The sequence below is a fragment of the Urocampus carinirostris genome, chromosome 6 (genome assembly GCF_059441175.1).
Source record: "Urocampus carinirostris isolate Australia breed hairy pipefish chromosome 6, RoL_Ucar_1.0, whole genome shotgun sequence".
NCBI classification, from domain to species: Eukaryota; Metazoa; Chordata; class Actinopteri; order Syngnathiformes; family Syngnathidae; genus Urocampus; species Urocampus carinirostris.
In genome coordinates this window covers 5,789,459-5,813,056 of record NC_142354.1, presented here as the reverse complement: position 1 = coordinate 5,813,056, position 23,598 = coordinate 5,789,459, and the positions used below count along the sequence as shown (strand labels likewise).

The window sequence follows — 23,598 nt, the reverse complement described above, 5'->3', positions numbered from 1 at the left end:
GTTCTGTTCTCCAGGGTTCCTGTTACAGACCTCTGACCCCATCACAGAATATGTGTATTCAAACAGAGACTTGATGACTACAGATGCACTCTGTCCATGATAGTCATTTAGGTCAACATTGGATCATTCGAAACTTAACAGGGAACACCTACTTTTCACTTTTTTTAATAGTAAATATAATATAAAATCTTCGCGATTGTGTCTCACAAATTTTTGATTGAGAATATCTCCAGTTTTTTTGGGTTGGAAACCTGAAATGTGGCAATATGACAAAAGGTTCTTGAGAGCGAAATACTTGCTAGGTACTGCATGTGTAAGATGTTTACTTACCGAAGTATTGAAACGGTTAAAAATAATGTTAAGATTGTCACGGAGCTGAACGTAATGAGGGAATCATTTTGTTTCTGAAACACAAGTACGGTAAGAAAAATCACTTGTTTTTGAGGTCCAGAGAAAACAAGGTTTCGAGGACTCAGCCCTGAGACGCACGTATTGTGATGTTCTAATCCTAGAAATGTAGCACTGTATAAGCAAAGGTGGCATACTGCAAATCGCCCCCAAAACTGACTTTTTTCAACTGTTTTATTGAACAAAAAAGTTTTCAAAGCTCACGTAGGAAATTTTTGTTTTTACACGTATCACCAACAATATGGAGGAAAAAAAAATGTCTGACTATGGGTGGGTAAAGAAAAGCAGACCTTTCATTTCATTTACCTTTCCTAAAAGCCAAATTGCCAACTTTGATGGCCGTGAAAATGGATTTTGTCAAATTAAATCTAAATTTGTATAGCATCATATTGCTTTGGACAGGAAGAAACTTGATCACTGAAAATTCACTAGCATACGGAATTAGTCTGTTTTTTTTTAATATGAGGCAGCGTTTGGCAAACATCCTCATTTACCAAAACCAACAAGCCAAAAATATTCCACCATTGTAAGTTTTCATGTGGGACTAAAAAAAGAACACTCAATAAAAGACAAGATAAAACTGAACCCAATTAGGAACCTACCTACTAAAATAGGTCTGAATGCCTTTCTTTACTTTCCAGCGACAACGCTACAATAAAGGAAATATCAAAATACTATTTCCTCGGCTTTAGAATATTGTTTCAATCGATACCTCCCGCTAGTTCTTTGTCATTATCTTTACGGAAGCACATTGTAAAGTTCAATTTTTAAACTAAACTTGAATACTGGGTATGAAAATGCTATTCAAATAACAGCATATAACAAATTAAGACCAAGAAAAAATGTCAAAGTGGAAAATTGTTGGAAATCAGATAAATGTGCAGTAGGTGACTAATGTATGCTCTTTCAGCAGTAAGGTTTTGTTCCCAGCCTGCTGGGAAAAGAACCGCCTTTCTCCATGCATTTCAAGGTATCCCAACTTTCAGACATGACCTGCCCTATGCAAAATATTACAAATAAGAATCATGAAAGAATATAGCAATGCAGTATGCAGGCAGAAAATGACAGCTGTGTAATACACAAACTAAACAAATTATCTGTATGGTCTGAGGGACTTATCCATTTATATTCTAGCACGGGAAGTCTCTTAGCACGTGGTTGAGTGGGCGAATTTGGATCACAGGAGACAGGTTAACCTGCAAGATTTTCTGCGCTTTACATCGGGCTTCTTCAACAGAGCGAGAATCGTCCACCTTCACAACCTTTGACCGTAAACGCTTCTTGTCTCTCCAGCAATTTCTCTGCCGGGTGGGATAGGTCAGCTCTTTAGCGCCCAGTCCATTCTGGCAGGGGATGCTTTCCCCCCAGCCATTGCTGGTGAGTTCTGTATGAGTCTGTGGAAAACCTCGGCCGTTGGCATAGAATGCAGGCGCAGAGTCGCCAATCAGGGCTCCGTCCAGTCGGACGGGGCAAGACAGGTTCTTCTGGCTAAACAAGGCCACGGCTTTGGTGGACGCCCCACCACCATTCTGGGAAGGCTGCAAAGGTATTCCTGAAAGTGCTAGAGGCGGCGGCTTCTGCAAATAAACGTCTGGGGGTGTTTGACAAGGTACATCCCATGTGGTTTGGATCTGGAGTCTGGCCGTGTGGCAACCAGACAGACCTTTGATATTAGTAAGTCGGAGACACGATTGCACAGGGGGTGTCTCTGAAGTCCGAATGGGAGCCTTATTGTAGATAATAGTGCGGCCCATCAGTTGCTCCGGAGGACGAACCCCTTGGATTCTGGGGTTTCCCCTATGAAAGATGTTCCAGGAAGGGTGCACATCTCTTTTCTTAACTCTAACCCTTCGCCGCTTCTTTACTGTTGGCCTAACATTCCGGCTTGGTAGTTTGATCATGTCCACTGTCAGGGGCTCATTTGTGCACGAGCGATAGCGATACACGTCATTGCTATGCAACACGGTGGGCTTGTGCCCCTCCTCACTCAGTTCTTGCAGAAAAGAAACCAGTTCCTCTGTGCTGGAAAGATCCCGGGACATGGGGCTAAGTATCTTAACTGCTTCCAGCAGTACACTGCGGCCGGCTGATGCAATTCTGGACCACGAGTGAACCGCCCGCTGCTCCTCGTTGACAAATTTCATCGGCCGGCCGACGACAGGACCTCGCGCTGCACCAGCCATGTTAGCAGTCCTATTCAAAAGAACAAATAAAATAAAAATCACTGAACACACCTGGCAAAGATCGTTTCAGTATGTCACTCCAAAACAAACACATAATTTATACTGTCAAATAAGACCGCGTTTTTTTTTCCAGGTTGAAGGAAAACAAAGAACCTTCTTGGTTGAATACCAAACAATCTACCCATTGTTAGAGACCGTTACACTTACAGGAGTTAACTACCTGATACTGGTACTATATGAGTAAGTCAAGGGGTACAATGGGACCAACCACTGAAGCAGATTAAAAATAAATCAAAGGTGAAAACCTTTGAACCTTTTTAGCAAATTGCAGTATACAAAGGGAAAAAGGAATACTGAGAAATAGATGAGATCTTAGGGTTAACAGGTTACAAATACCAAGCAAGAAATATATTTGTATGAATTTCCATTATTTTACGTTACACTCAGCTAAAATCAGCATCAGCATCATAGAAACAACACTAAAGGAACTCAATTAGAGATATGGTTTAACTAAGTGTATTAATTGTGAAATAATAATAGGCAGAAAAATCTCTTAAAAGAGCACAGCACTGAAATGCATAATAGAAAAAGGAAATTGGACAATGTGGGTTTTGGCAAACTACTGTGACATGCTGTGAAAATATCAGTCAAACTGTTCTCGTACGACGGAAGAGGATTAGGACTACATCAGTGTCTGAGTAATGCATAGGCACTTAAAAAAATGAAAATGATTTGTATTAAAATCAGTCTCGACTATATGAAGACATACCAACAAACACAAAGAAGAAGTTTCCAACAGTTTATGTCAAACTGCTGATGAAAATACCAGTATTTGAACAGAACCCTAATGAGCTGCAATCAGAGACTGTGACATATGGCTTTTTTTAAGTTAATGACGTCTTTTCAACATTGCCAACGAATGACATTAAGGTTAAAAAAAAGGTCATTTCACTTCATAAAATAGAATAGAATTTACTTTTATTGTCATTCTTTGTAACAATGCACACAGAACGAAATGTCCATACGCCTGACCCGTACAGTTAAACTGTAGCGAGCCGATGCAGCCGCAGCCAAACAGGGCGCAGCCATTTTAGTCATTAGGTGACCAAACCCCCCAATTCCAACCCTTAATGCCGAGCGCCAAGCAGAGAGGCAAGGAGTACCAATGTTGTAAGTCTTAGGTATGACTCGGCCGAGGATTGAACGAGCGTCCCAGAGCGGGGGCCCTACCATCTAGGCTACCGAGCTGGTTATTAGGTGACCAAACCCCCCAATTCCAACCCTTAATGCCGAGCGCCAAGCAGGGAGGCAATGAGTACCAATGTTGTAAGTCTTAGGTATGACTCGGCCGAGGCTTGAACCAGCGACCTCCCAGTCCCAGAGCGGGGGCCCTACCATCTAGGCTACCGAGCTGGTAATAGGATATGGATATAAAAAATAGCAAAGACGCATTAACATTTCAAGAGACACTTGGTAACATACCGTTAGAATACTGTCAAATGTCACTGCATATATGTATGCATATACCGGAGCCATACCCCCTAGTGGGAGGTGGCTAGAGTCAAGAACAAACTCATGTGAATTCTTGACTCTTACTGGGAAATTGATAAAGAGGAGAGGATTACCGGCCCCTTCGCTCAACACACCCAATGTGTCGCAAAACCAGTCGTTGGGAGTCATTAGGTGACCAAAGTCCACAATTCCAAACTCTAATTCCAAGGGCTTTGCAGGGAGGCAATAGGTGCCAATGTTGTATGTCTTAGGGTTAGGGTTATGTCTTGGGCTAGAACCAGTGACCTCCGGGTCTCTGGACGGGCGCCCTACCCCCAAGGCCACTGTGCTGCATATATAGTCATTATTATAAGTTTTGCAGTTAACTGTTTGATTAGTTAAATCATCGAATTTTTCTTTTGTATTTAAGATACTTCCTGATTATCTTTGTATTCGAGAAAAGCATTTACTTATGGTTTGTGTTTTGACCCTTGCCAGAACACTTAAATATCAATAAGTCAACTTATACAGCCCCTCACTTGGTAAAATTCCCCTTCTTTCAAGAATTTTCAATTTAACCACGCCCATATCTTATAATATCCCGGCCCACAAATTTTCCGATGTTTTTTCTGGTAGACATACTCTTCTGAACTAGCCCAGAATATATTCATTCGTTCTTCGTTTTATTTGTTACATTTTGTCATTGTTGTACTTTGTATTATTGTAAAAGATCTCAACGGAACTATTTGGATTCAGCATCAGTATCAACATGGTAGTAGATAAAGGATGCATGAAAGATGGTAATGGTAATCAACCAAACACATGGAGGAAAGTACTAATAGCCATCAATACTCAACAAGTTCAAACAAAGCAAAAAACAGTGGAAAGGCTTTTGGAGTAGGGTAGAAAGAAGTTACTACCTGCAACTACTGCGTGATAATTTAGGGGAAAGGTTGAGAAAAATAGCTGAAGAACTATGACAGCACTGTTGCCAACAATGCCCACTACTCCATTTGCTGTTTACCTTTGCAATGGAACTCCTTTGGTTAAATATGTGATCCCATTCAGCTGGAGTAGGAATAACAAATAGTCAGGTGAGCCACATCATTTCAAAGTATGCAGATCATATAATTGTATTCCGCTTACAACTGATTCCTGCGGCAATTATTTTAGGACATGATTTTGGTCATGTTTGAGAATATGCTCTAAAAATGTTTAATTGTTTATTTTACTGTTAAATGAAGGTAGAACCCACCGGGTTTCACTTCCCCCATCAGCTGTTAAATGATTAATTAAGCATGACGTATATCGTGCGGACGTGAAGTAAGCTTCTACAGCACAATGTAAGTAACCATACTAGCTGCCCTAGGACCTTTAGGAAGACCAAAAATATTGCATTGCGAGTATTGCTGAAGTCCAGATCATAGTGATGTTGCCGACTTGTTTGAAGCTCAATATGTACAGTATGTTAACTGCTAAATGCAATTTAGTGTCTTAGCAGGTATGACCCAACCTCCGCTCATACTCTGGCAGACAATACAATTTTTGGAATGAAATTAATTGTCACAACTGAGTACTAGTCCATATTCACACCCATACTGGACCGGATGTTGTCTTTAGTCAAAGGACTACCATTCAGGCGTTCTAAGGGGATCACAAAGTCTTTACATGACTGGGAGATACATGTTTATTGGGCAACAATTCAATTATATGCCGGTGTCCTATTGGACCATATTGTCATAGATGGCCAAAACCATCTTGTCAATTTTCCAGTAAAGCAGGCAAACTTCTGATGCTCTGACACACATACTTAAGAAGTTCCAGGGACTCATCCAAACCATGGCGCAATGCCATCAGATGCGATCTATGAAATGCAAAATGACATATGAGAAAGAAAATGGTGTAGGCCTGAGCGATACAAAAAAAACGTATCGCAATAAAATGTTTCTTATTGCTCGATATTGATCATTTTTGCGATACTTATCTCTTTTTAGGTCTGGATTTTGCCTCTGAGTGAATGTCGACAAATTCCAATGCTGCTTTAACCAATTTTTATTGTCGGAACAAACATGCACAGTGACAAACTATTACATAGCATTTCACATATATGAGAAACATTAAAAGAGTGAATACCTTCTCAGAAGGGAAGCTGGTTGTAAGGATACAGCTAGCGCCTTGCAAGATGGCTAACTCTAGGAAAGTTTTTCCCCAAATGGCCCCGATGCATGCTGAACGTCCGTGAGCACTCGTTTGGGGCTCAATTGTTTTTCCTTCAGCAGCAGATATCGTTTTTAAATGGTGGAATAGGTTTGCCATGTTGCCCGTCTTGGTCAACAAAATTTGCAGTGCATATAGCCGCAGTTTTTTCTTGCCAGACTCTTAGTAGCCAACATACCTTCAAACAAGTGAAGACGAGGGGGCCACCTCTGTCTTCAACTCGTGTTTTAAGTGGGTATGCTGGCTGTTATCCTTTGTCTTTTAATTGCTGATTTAATTTCACTGTGTGGAAAGCCGCTGTGGCTTGACCGCTATTCCTACAAAATGATTGACTGGTCCTCGTCACCTTCTCAGTCTCATAAATGTTAGTGTGGAACTTGTGTTTTCATACCATAGGCGCCTCAGTTTCTTCCAGTGGTCAGGTGGTAGTTACAGTTAAAAAATACTAAATATTGATACTAGTCTCAAGGCTTTTGTTTCTTATTCGAATGGGTCAAGTTCATCAAGAGTGTTTGACCCTTGTCCTGACAGCAATTTTAATTTTGCGTTCTTGGAGGGGTGCTTTGCCATACTATTAGGCGCATACAATTCTTGGCGTCAGTATTCTTTGGAAACATAAAACCAAGAGAAATGACTGGCTTTGATCGTCGCAGATGCAAAATCTCTAGCATTAGAAGACCTAAATGAGGCCATTCATGGAAGGCGACTTCAAAAATACTTAGAGAATTCTGGTCCATCATCCGGAGGCTTAGAAGGGGAAAGCAGTGCACCATTAACACAATGTCTAACAGTGGTCAGAATACTTTGAAAACCACCTTAATCCCACAGATACAGTCTTCCTGTGAGAAATCGGATCTCTCCTATGTCAGGGGTTGAAGTCACTGAGTTGGTTAAAAAGCTCCCCTGCCGCAAGGGACCAGGGGTGGATGTGATCTGCCAGGAGTTCATTGAGGCTCTGGATTTTCTGGTCATGTTATTGTTGACACACCTTGCAACAACACATGGACATCAGGGACAGTACATATGGATTGGCAGAATATGGTGGTCATCCCACTCTTTAAAGTAGATAGATAGTTACTTTATTCATCCCCGTAGGGAAATTTACACTTTCAGCAGTATCCTTTTGTTGTTTATTAACAAATTAACAGGATGGTCTTGGGGTGCTGTGTTGTAGTTAGCAACAGCGGAGTGTATGACGTCACACGCTAGTCCAAAAGTTCGACGTCCCTGCAGCAGATGGAAATCTTTGTGCCCAGGGTTACACCACCTCGTGTTCACGTAGATAGCGAGTCCACCTCCTCTCCGCTTCCCGCAGGCTTTTGTATCTCGGTCCCTAACAGCGCTGAAGCCGGATAGCTCCGGGTAGCTCCACATTAGCTACGTTTCCGTAAAACACAGAAAACTGCACTCCCTGTACGCTTGATGTTTTTCACCAGCACAGCCAATTCGCTGGTCTTATTTGGTAGAGAGTTCACATTTACCATGATTACGGACGGTACCGAAGACCTATAACGTCGCTAAGCTCCGGCTCTGCATCCACGATAGGGCCCACTCATCAAGCCGGCACGAGAATTCTTCAGGGCAAGGAGTCGATTCCTCGAAGAAACGCATATTTGTGCGTTAAAACCCATAACGACAGGATAGAGAGTAATCCAAAGTGTAGTTGTCAAACGAGACGAAAAACACAGAAGAAAGGAGCAGACACTTAAAACAATGAATGACAAAAAGGGCGAAATAACACTGAGCTGCTGGAATGGCTGCCGCTCACTGCGGCACCGCTTTTGATAATAGCACTGTATCTTAGAAATTGGTATGCTTTTTTTCATTTTAGTGTGCATTACTTTTCACGCACATATCCACAGAAAGGTTTTAATGATGCTGCGAGATCGCGAAAATAGGCTACTTAACTTATATCACCATTTTGAACAGTCACGTGATCCCAACAAGTGATCGAAACAACCTGAAGCATCTCTGAAAATAGCGTCTTGTGTGTGGGAGACAGCGCTGTCTGACAATGTCGTTGGTAGCTAATCGCACCTCGTCTGGGCAGAGCCTCACTGTCTATACGAAAAAAAAAGTGATGCAAGCAAACTCTAAGGTTGCTATTATTATTGGCGTATTGTAGATGCTTAGGCTAACATTTCTGCTTTTAATGTAGTTGTAAAATTGACACAATTAATGGACAATTTGAGCAGTTATACAGATCAGAAACACAGGATGGGGATTTTGATGGGTTTGATTGATGACTTTTACCAAGTCAAAAGTTTTGTTCCAGCTTTATTTTTGTGCTTGTTTTATCCACGTGGTTTACCATACCCATGCCTATTGATGTTAGGCGTTTTCAAAGGTGCTGTACGTAATTTGAAACTGTTAAACTCCGCCGCATCTCCGAAAAAATTGACACGGTGGGAAAACGATTACAAAGGCTCTTTTAGCTCAGCTGGGCATTGTTAACACATACATAATAGTGAACATGTTCTATCCATCTATCTAACCTGGTCAAACACATACAAAAATAAAGAACATTTTTAAAAAGAAAGGGAAAAAGTAGCAAAAAAAAAAAAAAAAAAAAAAAAAAAAAAAATTTGGACCATGGCCAACCAATATGCCCAAACACCCAAACAAGTTAAGCACCTCGGCACCCAAGTTGGTAATGCATTCGTTCCTCCTGATGAAACGGCACACAAGAAAGGGGCCATGTCACTCAGGTCAGGGTGACACAACACACTCTTCTGTTCAACAGCAGGGCCGGACAGCTTTCACTGGTTTACCCCTGCTGTATCATACAGGTGCCTTGCACATCTCTTATAACGCATCTAAACACCCCACTATCCTTCTACAACACCTCTCCACTCATTCCTATCACCAACAAGAGCTCTAGCTTCCACTACATTTAGACCTCTTTCCTGCAGTGCACTCATAATAACATCCATCCATGTCAATCGCGGCCTTCCCCTTGGTTTCCTTCCATTTACTTCTGCTCTGTAGATGCTCTTCAACATTCGCTCCTCATCCATCCTCTCCATGTGTCCAAACCACTCTCATATCCACATCCTTGCTCAGTTCCACTACTATTCCAGTTCTGTCTCTCACAATTTTCATTTCTCAATCTATCCAATCTACTCACTCCTAACATACTCCTCAAACACTTCATCTCAAAAACATTTAATTCCCTTCTCTTATCTGCATTCAGGCTCCAAGTCTCCAATTCTGTGCACCATACAACACAGTTAGCACAATCACACACTCTCATACTGTCCTCTCTTAACATCCATACTCATACTCTTGTTGTTCATCACTCTCCTCAGAGCACCCAAAACCTTGCTTCCTTGATTCACTCTGTGTAATACCTCGCACCCCATTCCACCAACTGCAGCCACATCAAAACCCAAGTACCTAATGCTTTAAACTTCTTCCAGCACCTGTCCATGCAACCTTATCTCTAACGCCATGCCCACCCCATCACGTGAACACTTTATCACCTTACTCTTTCCAACATTTATACATAACTAACACCTATCACACACTCTTCCAAACTTCATTAATAACCTTCTCAATGTTTCCTCAGCATACGCCACAAGCAGTGTGTCATCTGCAAACAACAACTGACTTACCTGCTTCACCGTTCCACTGTTATCTATCATCTCTACACCTCTGCCAAATACTCTCACATTTACACCATTTATGTTCACATTAAACAGCAATGGTGACATCACACACCCCTCTAGCACCAGTCAACACAGGGAACCACTCACTTGTCTCAGTCCTTACTCTTACACAGGCTTTGCTGTTCAATAAATACTCTTCAATGCTTCTAACAACTTTCCACCCACTCCATACATTACCATCACCTGCCACTACGCCTCTTTATCAACTCCGTCATACGCCTTTTCCAAGTCCATGAAAGCCAAATAAACATCCTTACCCTTTGCAAAATATTTCTCACACACCTGTCATACTGCAAACACCTGATCCACTCATCCTCTTCCTTTCCTGAAACTTCTCTGCTCCTCCATCACCGCCTCATTCGTTCTTCCTCTCACTTTCTTAATCAAGACTCTTCCATGCAGCTTACCTACAGACAACAAACTGATACCTCTCGAATTGCTACATTCATACTTATCACCTTTACCCTTAAACCCCACATGCATTACACCAATCAACAAGAACCACATCACTTAAAAAGCACACATTCAAGCGTACTAACCAGTCAATCATAGCAGTGCCACCTTTTTACAAGCATTCAGCAATACAACAGTCCAACCCAGGCGCCTTCCCCCCTTTCATTTCTTTCACTGCCTCTTGCACCTCAGATGTTTCCACAGGCTTCACATTTAAATCACCCCATACCACCGATCGCCTCGACTCTCACTTATCTCCCATCCTCCACATTTAGCAACTCCTAAAATACTCTGCCCATCTCGTCCTAACTGCACTACCGCTAACCAGCAATCTACCGTCCTTATCTATAACTTTCTCTTCCTTTTCAGACTTGCTTTTTCTTTCTCTTTTTACTTCTTTCCAGAACACTTTTTTCCTTTCCTCAAAGTTCACTCCTATTTTTCGACACCATTCATCATTTTGCTTTCCTTTTAGCTGCTTCCACTTTTACCAACCTTTTCTTCACTTTATACTTTTCATACGCATAACCACTTTTATCTTGCAGCCAATCCTCAAAGGCTCCTCTTCTCTGTCACAGCCTCTGAGACCTCATTATTCCACCATTCACTTTCTAATACCTCGACCAACTTCCACACTTCCTTTACACTCCTCAACACTGCCTCTTTAAACCACTTCCATTCCATTTCCACATGCTCCACTTCTCTTCAACTAATCTGTTTATACTATTCCCCCATCTTCTCTTTAAACTCTCTCTCCTTTCTGCCTTATTCAACCCTGACATTTTCACCTCTTCCCTCGCACTCTTCCTATAACTAGCCCTCCATCTATCCTGTTTTCCTTCCATAGAAAAATGATCAAACATACCACTCATTTCACCGCTGTTAACATACACATCCAACAATCTACTTAAAATCCCTTTACTAACCACTACACAATCCCTCAGTGCTCTGTCCACCATCCATTCTGAAAAAGGTATACTTATTCACGTACCCCTTTTTAAACAATGTATTTGCAATCACCAACTCATTTTCCATACATAAGGCAATCATTTTCTTCCCACTCTTATTTCTTCCTGGTACTCCATATCTACCAATCATATTTTCGACCATTCCATCACCCACTCTAGCATTCAGGTCACCTAGTTTTACCACTTTCCAGCCTTCTTTTGCACTTGCCACATTCGGACAAATCCTTCCAGAACTTCTCTCTCTCCTCAGCACTTCTTTCTGAACCAGGTTGCACTTATAAACATCTATACTTCTACACCCCACTTTAACCTCATCCACATCAATCTGGAAGATCTATCTTTCCACTCCACCAGAACCAGAAATCATGGCCACAATAGTTCAAACTAAAGCCGCAGATTCATACAAGAGCTGGTTGATTCCATCTTCCTACACAGTTGCGAGCCTTAGACTCTGACAGAAAAGCTAGAAAGAAAAAGCCCAGGCCAGGAAGATGTGATGCTAAAGGAAACTTCTAGGAATCAGCTATAAAGGCCATGTGATAAATGACACAGTGTGCAAAACCATCAGAGGGCACGTTGGACCCTACAAAGCACTGTTGTCAACAGTGCACTGACAAAAACTGCAGTGGTATGAATAGGTCTCATGATCATTAGGACAGGCCAAAATCCATTCTCAAGGGCACAGTCCAAGGGGCCAAACAGAGAAAGACATAAAAAGAACTAGACCAACAACATCAAGGAATGGACAAGTGACAACTAGGGCTGCACGATTAACCAAAATATAAATCGAAACTGCAATGTGACCTAGTGTGATTGTGTAATGACAAGACATTACACTTGTGTGAGTAAACAGCCACCCTAACAAAGCCCCCCAAAAGAGGGCGCCCTCTGTTCTTATTGAAGCATGTCAATATGATTAACCCTTGGGTTGTCTTCTTTTTAAGGACCTTTTTTTCTTTAATTACACAGCTTACAGGGAAATGTGAATAAAATAATTATCAATTTTCTACTGTTGGGACCAATCTCGGTAAAGGAAATTCTAACCACTTACAGTTCATGTAAAATTCGCCGAAAGTCCCATTCCAAGACGTACCCAAAGTAAATTGAATAGAGATATTGAGCCGTTTGGAGAATATAGATGGCAGTGGTCTCTTTTGAAAGATAAGACACTGAAGTTGTGTTCCAAACTGAAATAGGGGCTACTAACATTGAGTAATCCGATTTGGAACACTGATAAATAGAAGGTTTTTATTTTCGCCTGAATTTTTTTGTGTGCAATCAAATTCCTGCAGATGAGTGCAGCATGGACATCCGAGCTGTAGAACAGGCAAGACGATAGCTTGAAGCGATACTTGGTACCTTGTCAAATTTTATCACAAACTTAAAATCTAAACATTGTATTTTACCAATTTTTCTAAGGGTAGGTATACCAAAACTGGACATTTAAAGACAAGTTTACAGCTATAACAATTCTGTAACTGTATTTGCTTCGGCATTTTTTTTTTAGACATTTTAAAAGAGTTGTAAATATTTGAGTTCATAATGATATGCGTAAAAATTATTCACGAGTGTGGGTCTAATTTGAATACCTTCCGAACATATGCGAATCGTTCTTTTTACAAATTCAATGGCTAACCGATATGTCAATCATCATTTAAATTGTTTACTACTGGCTAAACATATTCTGAGCTATACGAGGCAATCTACGTTTTATCAAACATGCCCTTATAGGCTAATGTCGGACCGTGAAAAAGCGCCTGCTATTGGCCAAGAGATGTGTCAATCGGAAGGTTATAAACTAACGGTCATAGTAGAATTTTTTTTACGAGTCTGTTTATTTGTAAACAGAAATTATGCAGCGAAACGAACGGATTACAACAAGCAATGTCCAACGATGCAGAAGTGCTTTAAGGCGGATATCTTATTTGTCAGCATTATCGTGTGATTTGGAGTAAACATTTTACACTATTGGATTGACGGTCCTGGATGTAAAGAGGCCATGTTTACGGACATTCAACTCATTTGATGACTGATAGGGGACGTAAATGGTGAGCTATGTCGGCTTTATCGTTTTTGGGTATCTTGTTTCATACTGATCGTGATGTGTCTCTGATAAGTACATGAAATGGTCATGTCTTGAATCCCAAGAGTTTAAACTTTCCAATGATGTACGGCATGATGTAATTATGTGACTGGTGACATAGTATTAACCTGTATTCTTTTAATCAAAAAGCTGGCGGCTTGGGTTCAAGTTGACTAAAATGTCATTCTAGGGGATTTTTCTGGGTTTTTAACAACACAGTGTCAGGTCATTTTGACCTGAAGACAACAGGTGGGTTAACTACTCACAAAAATTTAAAATTTTTCGTTTAATATAAAAAATCACATTGAAAATGCATTACTGTTCTGAAAAGATAGTATAGTGTGTAGTAAAGCACACGTAGAAATACTCTAGGCATTTCCAATGTATTTTGCTGTATTTAAGGCGCACTGGGTTATTAGTCAAGTCAAGTCATGTTTATTTGTATAGCCCTTAAACACAAAGAGTCGCAAAGGGCTGCACAGATCAAAGACTATTGCAAACTACAGACTATTATGACAACATCCCCTCATCTAAAACATACATAAGGGCAAATAATACACATTATCAATATAGAATATAGGTTATTTATATGCTATAAAATAGAAGTGTGCTTTAAGCTTAGCTACAATTTGACTGCACGATTTTGGGAAAAAAAACTAACTACAATTTTCAGACGAATATTGCAATTACAACGCGATTTTTAATTTTAAAAGAGGTGCATTTTCTGTGCTAGGCTTTTTTTGTGAGTATTTGGTCATATTGAAATGCTTTAACCTTTAACAGTGCCTGCTTCTAGAGAACCTTGTTCAGGTTGCCGTTTGCTTACTTGAGGCTCTCACATGGGTGTCTGTCATAGCGTGCTACTTGCAAACTTTGCCAAGCCTTTATTGGATAGTACCGTCTAAACTTGTTCTGAAAGCATAGTGGGATTGTGGACGCGTTCTTAAGAATGGGCTGAGCACCCGTATTATGGGGCAGGGGTAAACCAGTGAAAGCTGTCGGGCCCTGCTGTTGAACAAAAGAGTGTGTTGCGTCACCCTGACCCGAGTGACACCCGCTTTCTGGTGTCCCATTTCATTTGGAGGGACGAAAGCATGACCAACTTGGGTGCCGAGTTGCCTAACTTGTTTGAGTGTTTGGGCAATTGGGTTGGCCATGGTCCAAAATTTTTTGCCATCTATTTCCCTTTATTTTTCTTTGTTAATGTATGTATCTTGCTGTCGGTCACCCCACTTGAGGGATATGACCAAGGTAGATGGATAGACCGTCTAAACCTGCCTCTGATTGGCCGGTGCTGTAAAACTCGAGCTGTGACAATTCTGGTTGGCCAAACACTCCATCACTCACAAACATGGATCTAGAAATCCTTAAAAAGAAGCCCGCAGTGTCTTATAATTACTCAATTTCACTACATCACATTGCAATGTCGATTCGATTTTGGTTAATTGTGCAGCCCTACCCAAAAATATCAATTTCTGGCAAATTTTGGGTAATACTGCAAATATTGGTTGAGAAAAATCGATAATAGAAAAAGTCAAGAATGAAATTCGTTGTCGACTATTGACACCAGACACATTATTCCAAGAGAGAGAGGCATCTCTACATGAATATAATCTCTGGTAAGAGTTGCTCATGCACAATAGCGTCTGTATCGAGAAGTAACATAAACATACAGAAATGGCAGCGTCAACATAAAGTACGTGTACCAAAACTTTGAAGTTTGGGTGCATTTTATCCTGAATATGACAAATTAAAAGACTACTTGCAAAGTGTGCAAAAAAGTACCTTGCATATCATGGCAATAGCTCAGTGACTCATGAACATTTGAAGAGTGTGTCGGACGGTTGAACGAAATGGAGTCCCAACTCACCTTGGTAAGATTCAAGTAACACTGAAGCCGGTGCGTTTTTTTATTACATGCATTGTACATTTTACTGTATATTTGGCTATAAAAGAATTTGAGCATTATTAAAGACTGCTTGATTCAGGGATTTTAAATTAAAAGCATGCAGTCGAAAGAGCAAACGTCAGCTGTTAAGTTAGATTTTAACTGTTAAGATTCGTAAAGATCTCTTACAATATGGACAGAGTTTTATTATAGATTTATGTAGATGCTGACCGAGCACTGTGCCTAATTAGTTTAAGATAGAGCATTTTTATTTAACTTTTGTAGAAATCCACAGTCTGTTCAAGTTTTTATGTATTTTTCCCTATACCAATGTTTCTTTTGTTTATTATTATTGGCCACACGATTAAATAACATGCGAAATTTAAGAAAAAAATGGATAACTATCCAATTGCAGTAATCCATCGTTACATCGGGGTTAACTTTTCAGTTTTTCTTTGCAGATTTTCATTGTGCATTGTGTTGTGCATTTTGATAGGCTAAACCATTGCCCCGCCCGTTTTTCTGCCTGCATTAACAATGGTCTAAGCTGTACACATAGGTGAAAGCACAAGATGAACCTACATTACGTATGCGCAAGTCTTTTTCAATTTTAAGTTTCTCGAAAAGCCGTGTTAACAAAACGCTTTGAACCGACTGGGGCTGCTAATGTAATAGCAAAACACTGCCTTTCTTCAAGGATTTATAGTTCCAGTTTTTTAATTGAGCGATGGAGTGTTACAAGAATTGTCTCATTCCGGGGTTTAACACCGCCGGCCACTCAGAAGCAGGCTTTAATGGCACTAACCGATCAAGGCTGTGTGATAAACATGAGAAAAACACAGAAATTGGGCAGGGGGGCAAATACCTTTTTACGGCCGAACATGCGGTAGATGCAATTTTGACCTGAGGTGTCCTGAGGGGCATTTTCATCCGAATTGGCTGTATCTAAAATGCGACACGTGTCTACCATGATTCAAATTATGTGTCGACCACAGTACCAACTCAACGTGGATTAAGGTAATAAGGATTTCTCCAGCTATTCTAAGGTGAGTCAACATAGTGTTTGAGGCAACACATTGTCACTTTGCTGGAGAGAAATATGAAGTAATTCGTAACGTTAACATCTCTAACGTTGGGCTGATGCCAGCTAATGTCAAAATGGCGGCTTCAGGCTCTCCAGTTAATCTTTTTGTCTTTAATGTTTTTTTTAATCTCTCCTATTTTTCCTGAAAAATACATTGAAAGATTTTATATTTTATTTATTTGACTATAAGAAATTTTATACAATTTTCTACAAATTACAGTTATTGAATGCAATGAAGATTTTTCACAGAGGAGGCTGAAGTTCGATGACAGGTCGCGCCGTTCCAAGTGTGGAGTGTTTTGGCTGGGGAATTTTAATAATGGGACAAGGGCTGACGCCGGAGGAGCTTGTGACGCGGGAAAGGAGACATTGTTTGGAGAAGTCTTTCTGATAAGCTTTGTTGGTGTGAGTTTTTTTAGACGTGGCAGCGCCTTTCGGCGAGGAGGTGGTGAAGCTGGCACCTGACGCGCCCTATGGGAGGGGCGTTCGTGACGCACCGGTCACACGAGGTGGCGACTAGGTGGAGGCCACGTGAGGAGTCAGCACGCCCCATGGGGGAGGAGCCAACACCCGAGCTTGTTAAAAGACGTAGACAGAAGATAGAACGAGAGACGGGAGATCAGATCGGAGAATGAGAGGGAGGCTCGATGAAAACTAATTAGACTAATTCGACAATAATTCGGCTAAATTCGATGGAATTCACTTAGTTAAATACTTTAAGAAAATAAATCTGCCCCCTCTTACGCGCATAACGCGTGGTAAAATAACAGCAGAATCACCCGATAGAAGGGTCTACAAAATACTGCTAGAAACTCTATCTACCGAGAGAGCTAACGGTGGTCATTGTGATTGCCGTTTACGTTCCATCGGATGCTAGCATTAACGGAGCGCTAAATCTGCTCGCTGCTATCAATAAACAGCAGCTTGCACACCCCGACGGAGCTTTTATCGTCGCCGGCCGGCGACTTTAATTAGGCATGCTTAGGACTGTACTTCCCAAATGTATTCAATACGTGGACTGTGCAACCAGGGGGGAAAAACACTGGACCGTGTATACAGTAACATCAAACATGCGTACAGAACAGACTATCTCTGTGTGTTCCTCATCTCCCTCATACACCCCTCTACGGAGAAAAACAAAGCCTGCAACAAGGACAATACAAACATGGCCTGAGGGAGCTCTCTCTCAGCTGCAGGACTGTTTTCACCGGACTTGCTGGGAGGTATTTGAACATGACCTCCAGGAATACACTGACACTGTATGGACATCAAAGTAAATGAAAAAATCAGGGTCTACCCAAACCAAAAACCATGGATCTTCAGCGGGGTGCGCACCCTCCTCAAACACTGCCTTCAGGTCTGGAGACAAGGCTCTTTACAGCACGGCCAGGGCTGACCTGAAGAGAGGCATGAAGGATGCAAAAGCAGCCTACACGAGGAGGATCGAGCACCTCTACGCTGGAAATGACTCGAGGAGTATGTGGCAGGTTCTACAATACATCACAAACTACAGAGGCAACAACCTGGCAACTGTTGGGGCTGATGCTTCACTAGCTGCGGTTCTTAACCAGTTTTTTGCCCACTTTGAAGCTGGAAGGCCACCAACAGTCACACCACACCCAACAACAACCAGCAGCAACACACAGACACTGCAGAAGCATGAAGCAAGACGTGTGCTGAGAACTGTAAACCCCAGGAAGGCAGATGGCCCAGATGAAATACCAGGGACCGCTGGCTGGGGTCTTAACCACCATCTTTAACCAGTTCCTGTCACAGGCTACCGTCCCACCCTGCTTCAAAACTTCCACAATCATTCCCATTGCCAAGAAGTCAGCAGTGGAAAGCCTCAACAAGTACAGGCCTGTCGCACTTACGCCTGTGGTCATGAAGTGCTTCGAGAGGTTGGTGTCCCAGCACATCAAGGACTCCCTACCACAGACACTGGACCCCCACCAGTTTGCCTACAGGGCAAACCGCTCCACTGATGACGCCATAAACATCGCACTTCACACCGCACTGAGCCACCTAGATGACGGGGCAGCTATGTCAGAATGCTCTTCCTGGACTTTAGCTCAGCCTTCAATACCATTATCCCAGAGATCCCGGTGGAGAAACTCTCTCACCTAGGACTCTCTAACAAAATCTGCTACTGGATAATGGACTTCCTCTCAAACCGCCCACAGTCTGTGAAACTCGGCAACTACGTCTCTTCCACCCTTACACTGAGCACCAGCTCCCCCATGGATGTGTACTGAGCGCCCTGCTTTTCACCCTCTACACCTCTGACTGCTCACTGACCAACCTCAAAAACAGAATTGCTAAGTTCGCCGACGATTCCACCATGGTTGGCCTCATCTCTGAAGGGGACGAGTCGCTGACGACGTGGTGTTAGAAAAACAACCTCTTACTGAACACCACAAAAACAAAAGAACTCATACTGGACTTCAGGAGGAAAGGCAGGAACCCAGCACCACTCATTATAAATGGAGACTGTGTAGAGAGAGTCCCCTCTTTCAAATTCCTGGGAGTGCACATCTCCGACCACCTCTCCTGGTCTGCAAACACCAGAGCGGTGGTATGGAAGGCCCAGCAGCGACTCCATTTCCTGAGAGTGCTCAGGAAAAATAATCTGAAACAGCAGCTGCTGGTGTCCTTCTACAGAGCCATAGTGGAGAGTATTCTGGCATACTGCATTATGGTGTGATATGCTGGGTGCATGGCAGCAGACAGGATAACACTTCAGAGAGCCATCGACACAGCCCAGAGAATTGTTGTTTGCTCTCTGCCCAGTCTGGAGGACATTGCCTGCTCTCGCTACCTCAGCAGAGCAGAAAACATCATCGAGGACTCTTCTCACCCCGGCCACCACCTCTTTGACCTGCTGCCCTAGGGCAGGCGCTACAGGTCACACAAAACTCGGTGACAGTTTCTTCCCCAGAGCCATTACCACCCTAAATACATTCTGCACAAAAAAATGAAACTCTTCACAAATGCTCTTTAAGGAGGAATACCAATGCAACACACTACCTCATGCAGATGTAAAATTGTATTCATGCCTATGCTTACTTTGCACAATGTTGCCTATTTTTCACTACTGCATATTGCACTAATACGATCCCAAAACTATAAGTAAACACCCAATGTAAAATATCTTCTGCCTCTACATACCCACACTTTCTAGTGTAAATTATCTTTTTAAAGTTTTTATCCTTACAGTTAAATGTACAACTGGAGTGCCACGTCCAATTTCGTTGTCACAATATGTTCAACCCATTTTGTAACAATGGTAATAAAGGTATATTCTATTCCATTCTTAAGTTAGCTCTAGGCGATACTTTGACGGATGATGTTCTGTTTGAGTATGCATCGTTTCTTTTATAAGCTCCGAAATGGCAGAACCAATTTTCGTGAAAATTTACAATATTGTACTTGAGGCCTCCGCAGAGTCTTTAACTAGGTTTCGTTTCAAAGCACCCCCAATAAATACCAACAAAATAGATGAGCATCTTCTTTCGTGTGGTCTCTGGCGGCCAAATAGGGGACTGCAGCTCCCAAAAACCGATCAATCCAAGCAGCAGTTTTCAATCTTTCTGCAACGCAAGACCGAGCCATTTTGCTTGTAGAGTATAGGAAAACAAATGTTTTCCCAAACAACCCACAGCCCGGTACCGCTCAGTGGCCTGGTAGTTGCTGACCACAGCTCTACAAACATGACAACACTCAATTTAGATTATTTTATTTAGAGTCAAGTTTATTTTCCTTGAGCGTTTAACCAGTGACATAATTCTTGTATAAAACTCTTCCATGAACATTCAAGGTATTCCCGTTTTCAATTAGGCAAGGAACATGAAGTCACTGTCTTACAGTTTTTCATGCCCAAATTCAAGCACTTTTTAAGACTCTCAAAACCAATTTTCCAATTTATCCAGTACCATTAAAAGAAGAAATCTGGTGTGAGTCATTTATTTTGCAGATCCACATACATATCTGCGATTTACTTGTGCAATTTTTAATCATGCGAGTGCATCTGTCAAGATATGATTATTAGACCTTGAATAATTCGTGAAGATATTTGTGGATGTGAACAATATGTGGAATAAATATCTTTGAGACAAATCTTTCCCTAAATTAGTGTTAAAAATTATGCTATTATTTATCTTACTTCTTCAGTTGCAGAGAGTTCTTCTAATTACAATTTACTACTGAGAAAAGCTACCTTCAGTTTTTGCATAGCCCATAATAAATGTCAAAATTTCATACATAATCTTTTCAGATCTTCATTAAATGCATGGTCTATTGAGTCAGAGTACCCAGAAACATGGCAACAATTCCAAGCATTTACAAACACTTCAAAGAAAAATAAAGCGCTTTTCAAACCTTGAAAACACAACATTCAAAATACAACCATTTCTAAGGATTCAAGAACAAATATGTTGCAAAATATTTGACGTTCCAGGATATCGAGAAAAATTGTCTCAAAGTACACCTATTTGACTCGTTTCCTCTAAAGCTGTAACGTCATTGAATGAACTAAACACTTTCAAAATGGTGATTCCAGGACGCTTCGAAACAATCAGCGATTGTAATGAACAGCGATTGCATACCACTCATTTCTACTGGGAGAAAAACTTAGCTTACCCTGTCGCTGGGGGGCCTTGTGACCGTTTACCCTCAGCTTGCGTGCTTCGACCTCCAAAAGCTGCTTGGGGTAATTTTACCCGTCTTCGTAACAGTGTTCTCCTTTTAGGTAGGCGAGTGTGGCTTTTATTTTGAGTTTTTTCGCCTTGTGTGTTGCGGTATCATTTTCTCAGGCTAGCTACACGTTAGCACCAGGGTGGCCGAGGACATGCCCTTTCTGTTTGCTCCTGGTTGGTGCTCGTTGGCTGCCCATTGTGTGTCGTTTGGCCGGCTTGCCTAGCGTTAGCGCAGGGTTTTCCGTGTCTGTTGGTTATTTCTCAGCCAGCTTTTCTTTTTCACCATAGCCATGGCCACTTTTGGCTGTTGATTCCCGGTTAGCCAGGCTGCTCACTATGTATTAATTGGTCTGCCAGCGTGACGTTTTTCTGCAAAGGCTACGCCCGCTTTTCATTGACCAGTCCCGGCTAGCCCCAGTTAATACTTAGTCATTTTGCCGGTTCGAACCATTTGTCTTGTCCTTTTTTTTTTTACACGATTGCTGAATCTACCTTTGACAAAACACAGCATTCTCGACAAAAAACTAACAAAACCTTGTCTACCCTCTTCCTCTTTGATCAATTAACACATAAAACAATATGGCGACTGGCTAGCTAGGGTGCTGGTGTTCCTCTGATGACGTCGCAGCTCAGGATGACAAAGACGAGCAGTCTTTAAAGCAGGGGTCGGGAACCTATGGCTCGCGAGCCATATATGGCTCTTTCTATGAGTGTCTGTGGCCCAGAGACAAATTTGATTGCATGGAAAATTTCTCCATCTTGTTCAAAATTTGAAACGTCTATTCAATTCAGGTCCACGTAAGGCCAAACCAAAGCTAATTAACATGTGATTTCTTCGCAGTATATATAGGGCACGTTTTCACTACAATTTACAGTCAAGGTGTCACACAAAAAAGGGGGGGAAAAAAACTCGTTTTGGCTGTACAACGCTAAAGAATCCTTTATATAAAAGTTCACTATATAATCTGTGTTCAGTGTTCAGATACCTTATGATGAATCCACAGAACTGTAAATACGCCAAAACACCGGAAGAGAACTTAGTCATTTAATTGGGTGAGTGGGAGGGATGGGTGGAGCTATGCAAAATGTGCAAGCACTCCCTCCCATCTCTCGCCCTACGCCGTCTGCGCCAAAAGTGAGCTCATCAGGCTCCCTATTTGAAGAATGTTGTGACGCTTTTACACAATAACTGCTTGCATCTGGTTTTGAAACCAATATGTATGAAAAAAAGGGTAAAAAGGAGTTTAACCGATCTTGAGTAATTGCAAGAAAGAGACAAGTTTAAAGTGGTATGTTTGTTGATTTAGGGACAGGGGCTCTGGCATTATTCTCTTTTCACAATTTTTATCAAATCATCAAAAATAAATGTGCTGAAGACTATGCTTTTGTCTGGGGCGCGGGTTTAGCAATTTAGTAAATTTGTCTCATAATATATGGTGTGGCTCTTTCCCAAAATAAAATTAATATTTTTTGCTTTTATGGCTCTTTGAGTCAAAAAGGTTCCCGACCCCTGCTTTAAAGTCTCTAAAAATCTCAGAAAAGAACATGGATATACCAATAAAATATATGTAGGGTTTTTTTGCAACAATTGTACTATTTCTTCACATTTGTCATATTAAAATTTGGGAATACCATTATACACAAAACAGACTAGCTAGCCGTCGTAACGTCTGGTAAACCGTGCTCACGGGAGCTCCCTACTGGGGTGGCGACAGCAAAACAACATAACAATTTATTTTTTATTACAAGTGTGAGCTTTAGTACCACTAACTCGACACTGACAGTAACAACTTTGACACTTTGAATAAAGGGTGTTTGCTTTTACTGACTTATGAACGTGAAGCTTTTCGTCGCAGGGAGCGACTTTTACCGAGGTGGCGGCCGCGGCGGCTTTTCAACCCCGGCCGGCAAGCCTGCCAAGCCAACTATTCGTCATCTCACTCGCTTCCTTCCTCTAGTTAAGGCAAACGTAACCAGCAGGGGCTTACGAAAAGCACCCATTAGACAAAAAATAGAGAGCACGAAGCGAAATTACCTGCTATCCGCGCCGTCTCCTCATTCTCTGCTCGCTGGTCCGCCGTAAAATGGCTGCACGGGAGCCGTGTGGCTGACTGAGGCAGCAAGATAGAAAGCAAAGGGTAGTGTTGTGTCGTTCGCGAACTAAACGGCTCTAAGGGCCAGGGTTGTGGAAGTGAACGAAGGGAGCCGGCTCCCGAAACATCAAAAGCCGGTTCCCTTTGAGACCCTTTTTTCTCGAGATATTCCATGGTCTCATCTCATCTCATCTCATTAGCTGCACCGCTTATCCTCAGTAGGGTCGCGGGATGCTGGAGCCCATCCCAGCAATCATCGGGCAGTGGGCAGGGGACACCCTGAACTGGTTGCCAGCCAATCATAGGGCACATAGGAAACAGACAACTCGCTCGCTCATTCACACCTAGGGACAATTTGGATCGGCCAA

General features: G+C 41.8%; 1 protein-coding gene across 1 annotated transcript; it reads right to left on the bottom strand.

Annotated features, from left to right (window-relative positions):
- Positions 1 to 564: 564 nt before the first annotated feature.
- Positions 565 to 23,313, bottom strand: ccdc71 (coiled-coil domain containing 71). The gene is made up of 2 exons (XM_088337593.1): positions 23,173 to 23,313; positions 565 to 2,601 (listed from the first exon to the last, which is right to left on the bottom strand). The coding sequence occupies exon 2, from the start codon at positions 2,589 to 2,591 to the stop codon at positions 1,539 to 1,541; it is 1,053 nt and encodes a 350-aa protein (XP_088193719.1). The 5' UTR covers positions 2,592 to 2,601; positions 23,173 to 23,313; the 3' UTR covers positions 565 to 1,538.
- Between the last annotated feature and the right edge of the window lie 285 nt (positions 23,314 to 23,598).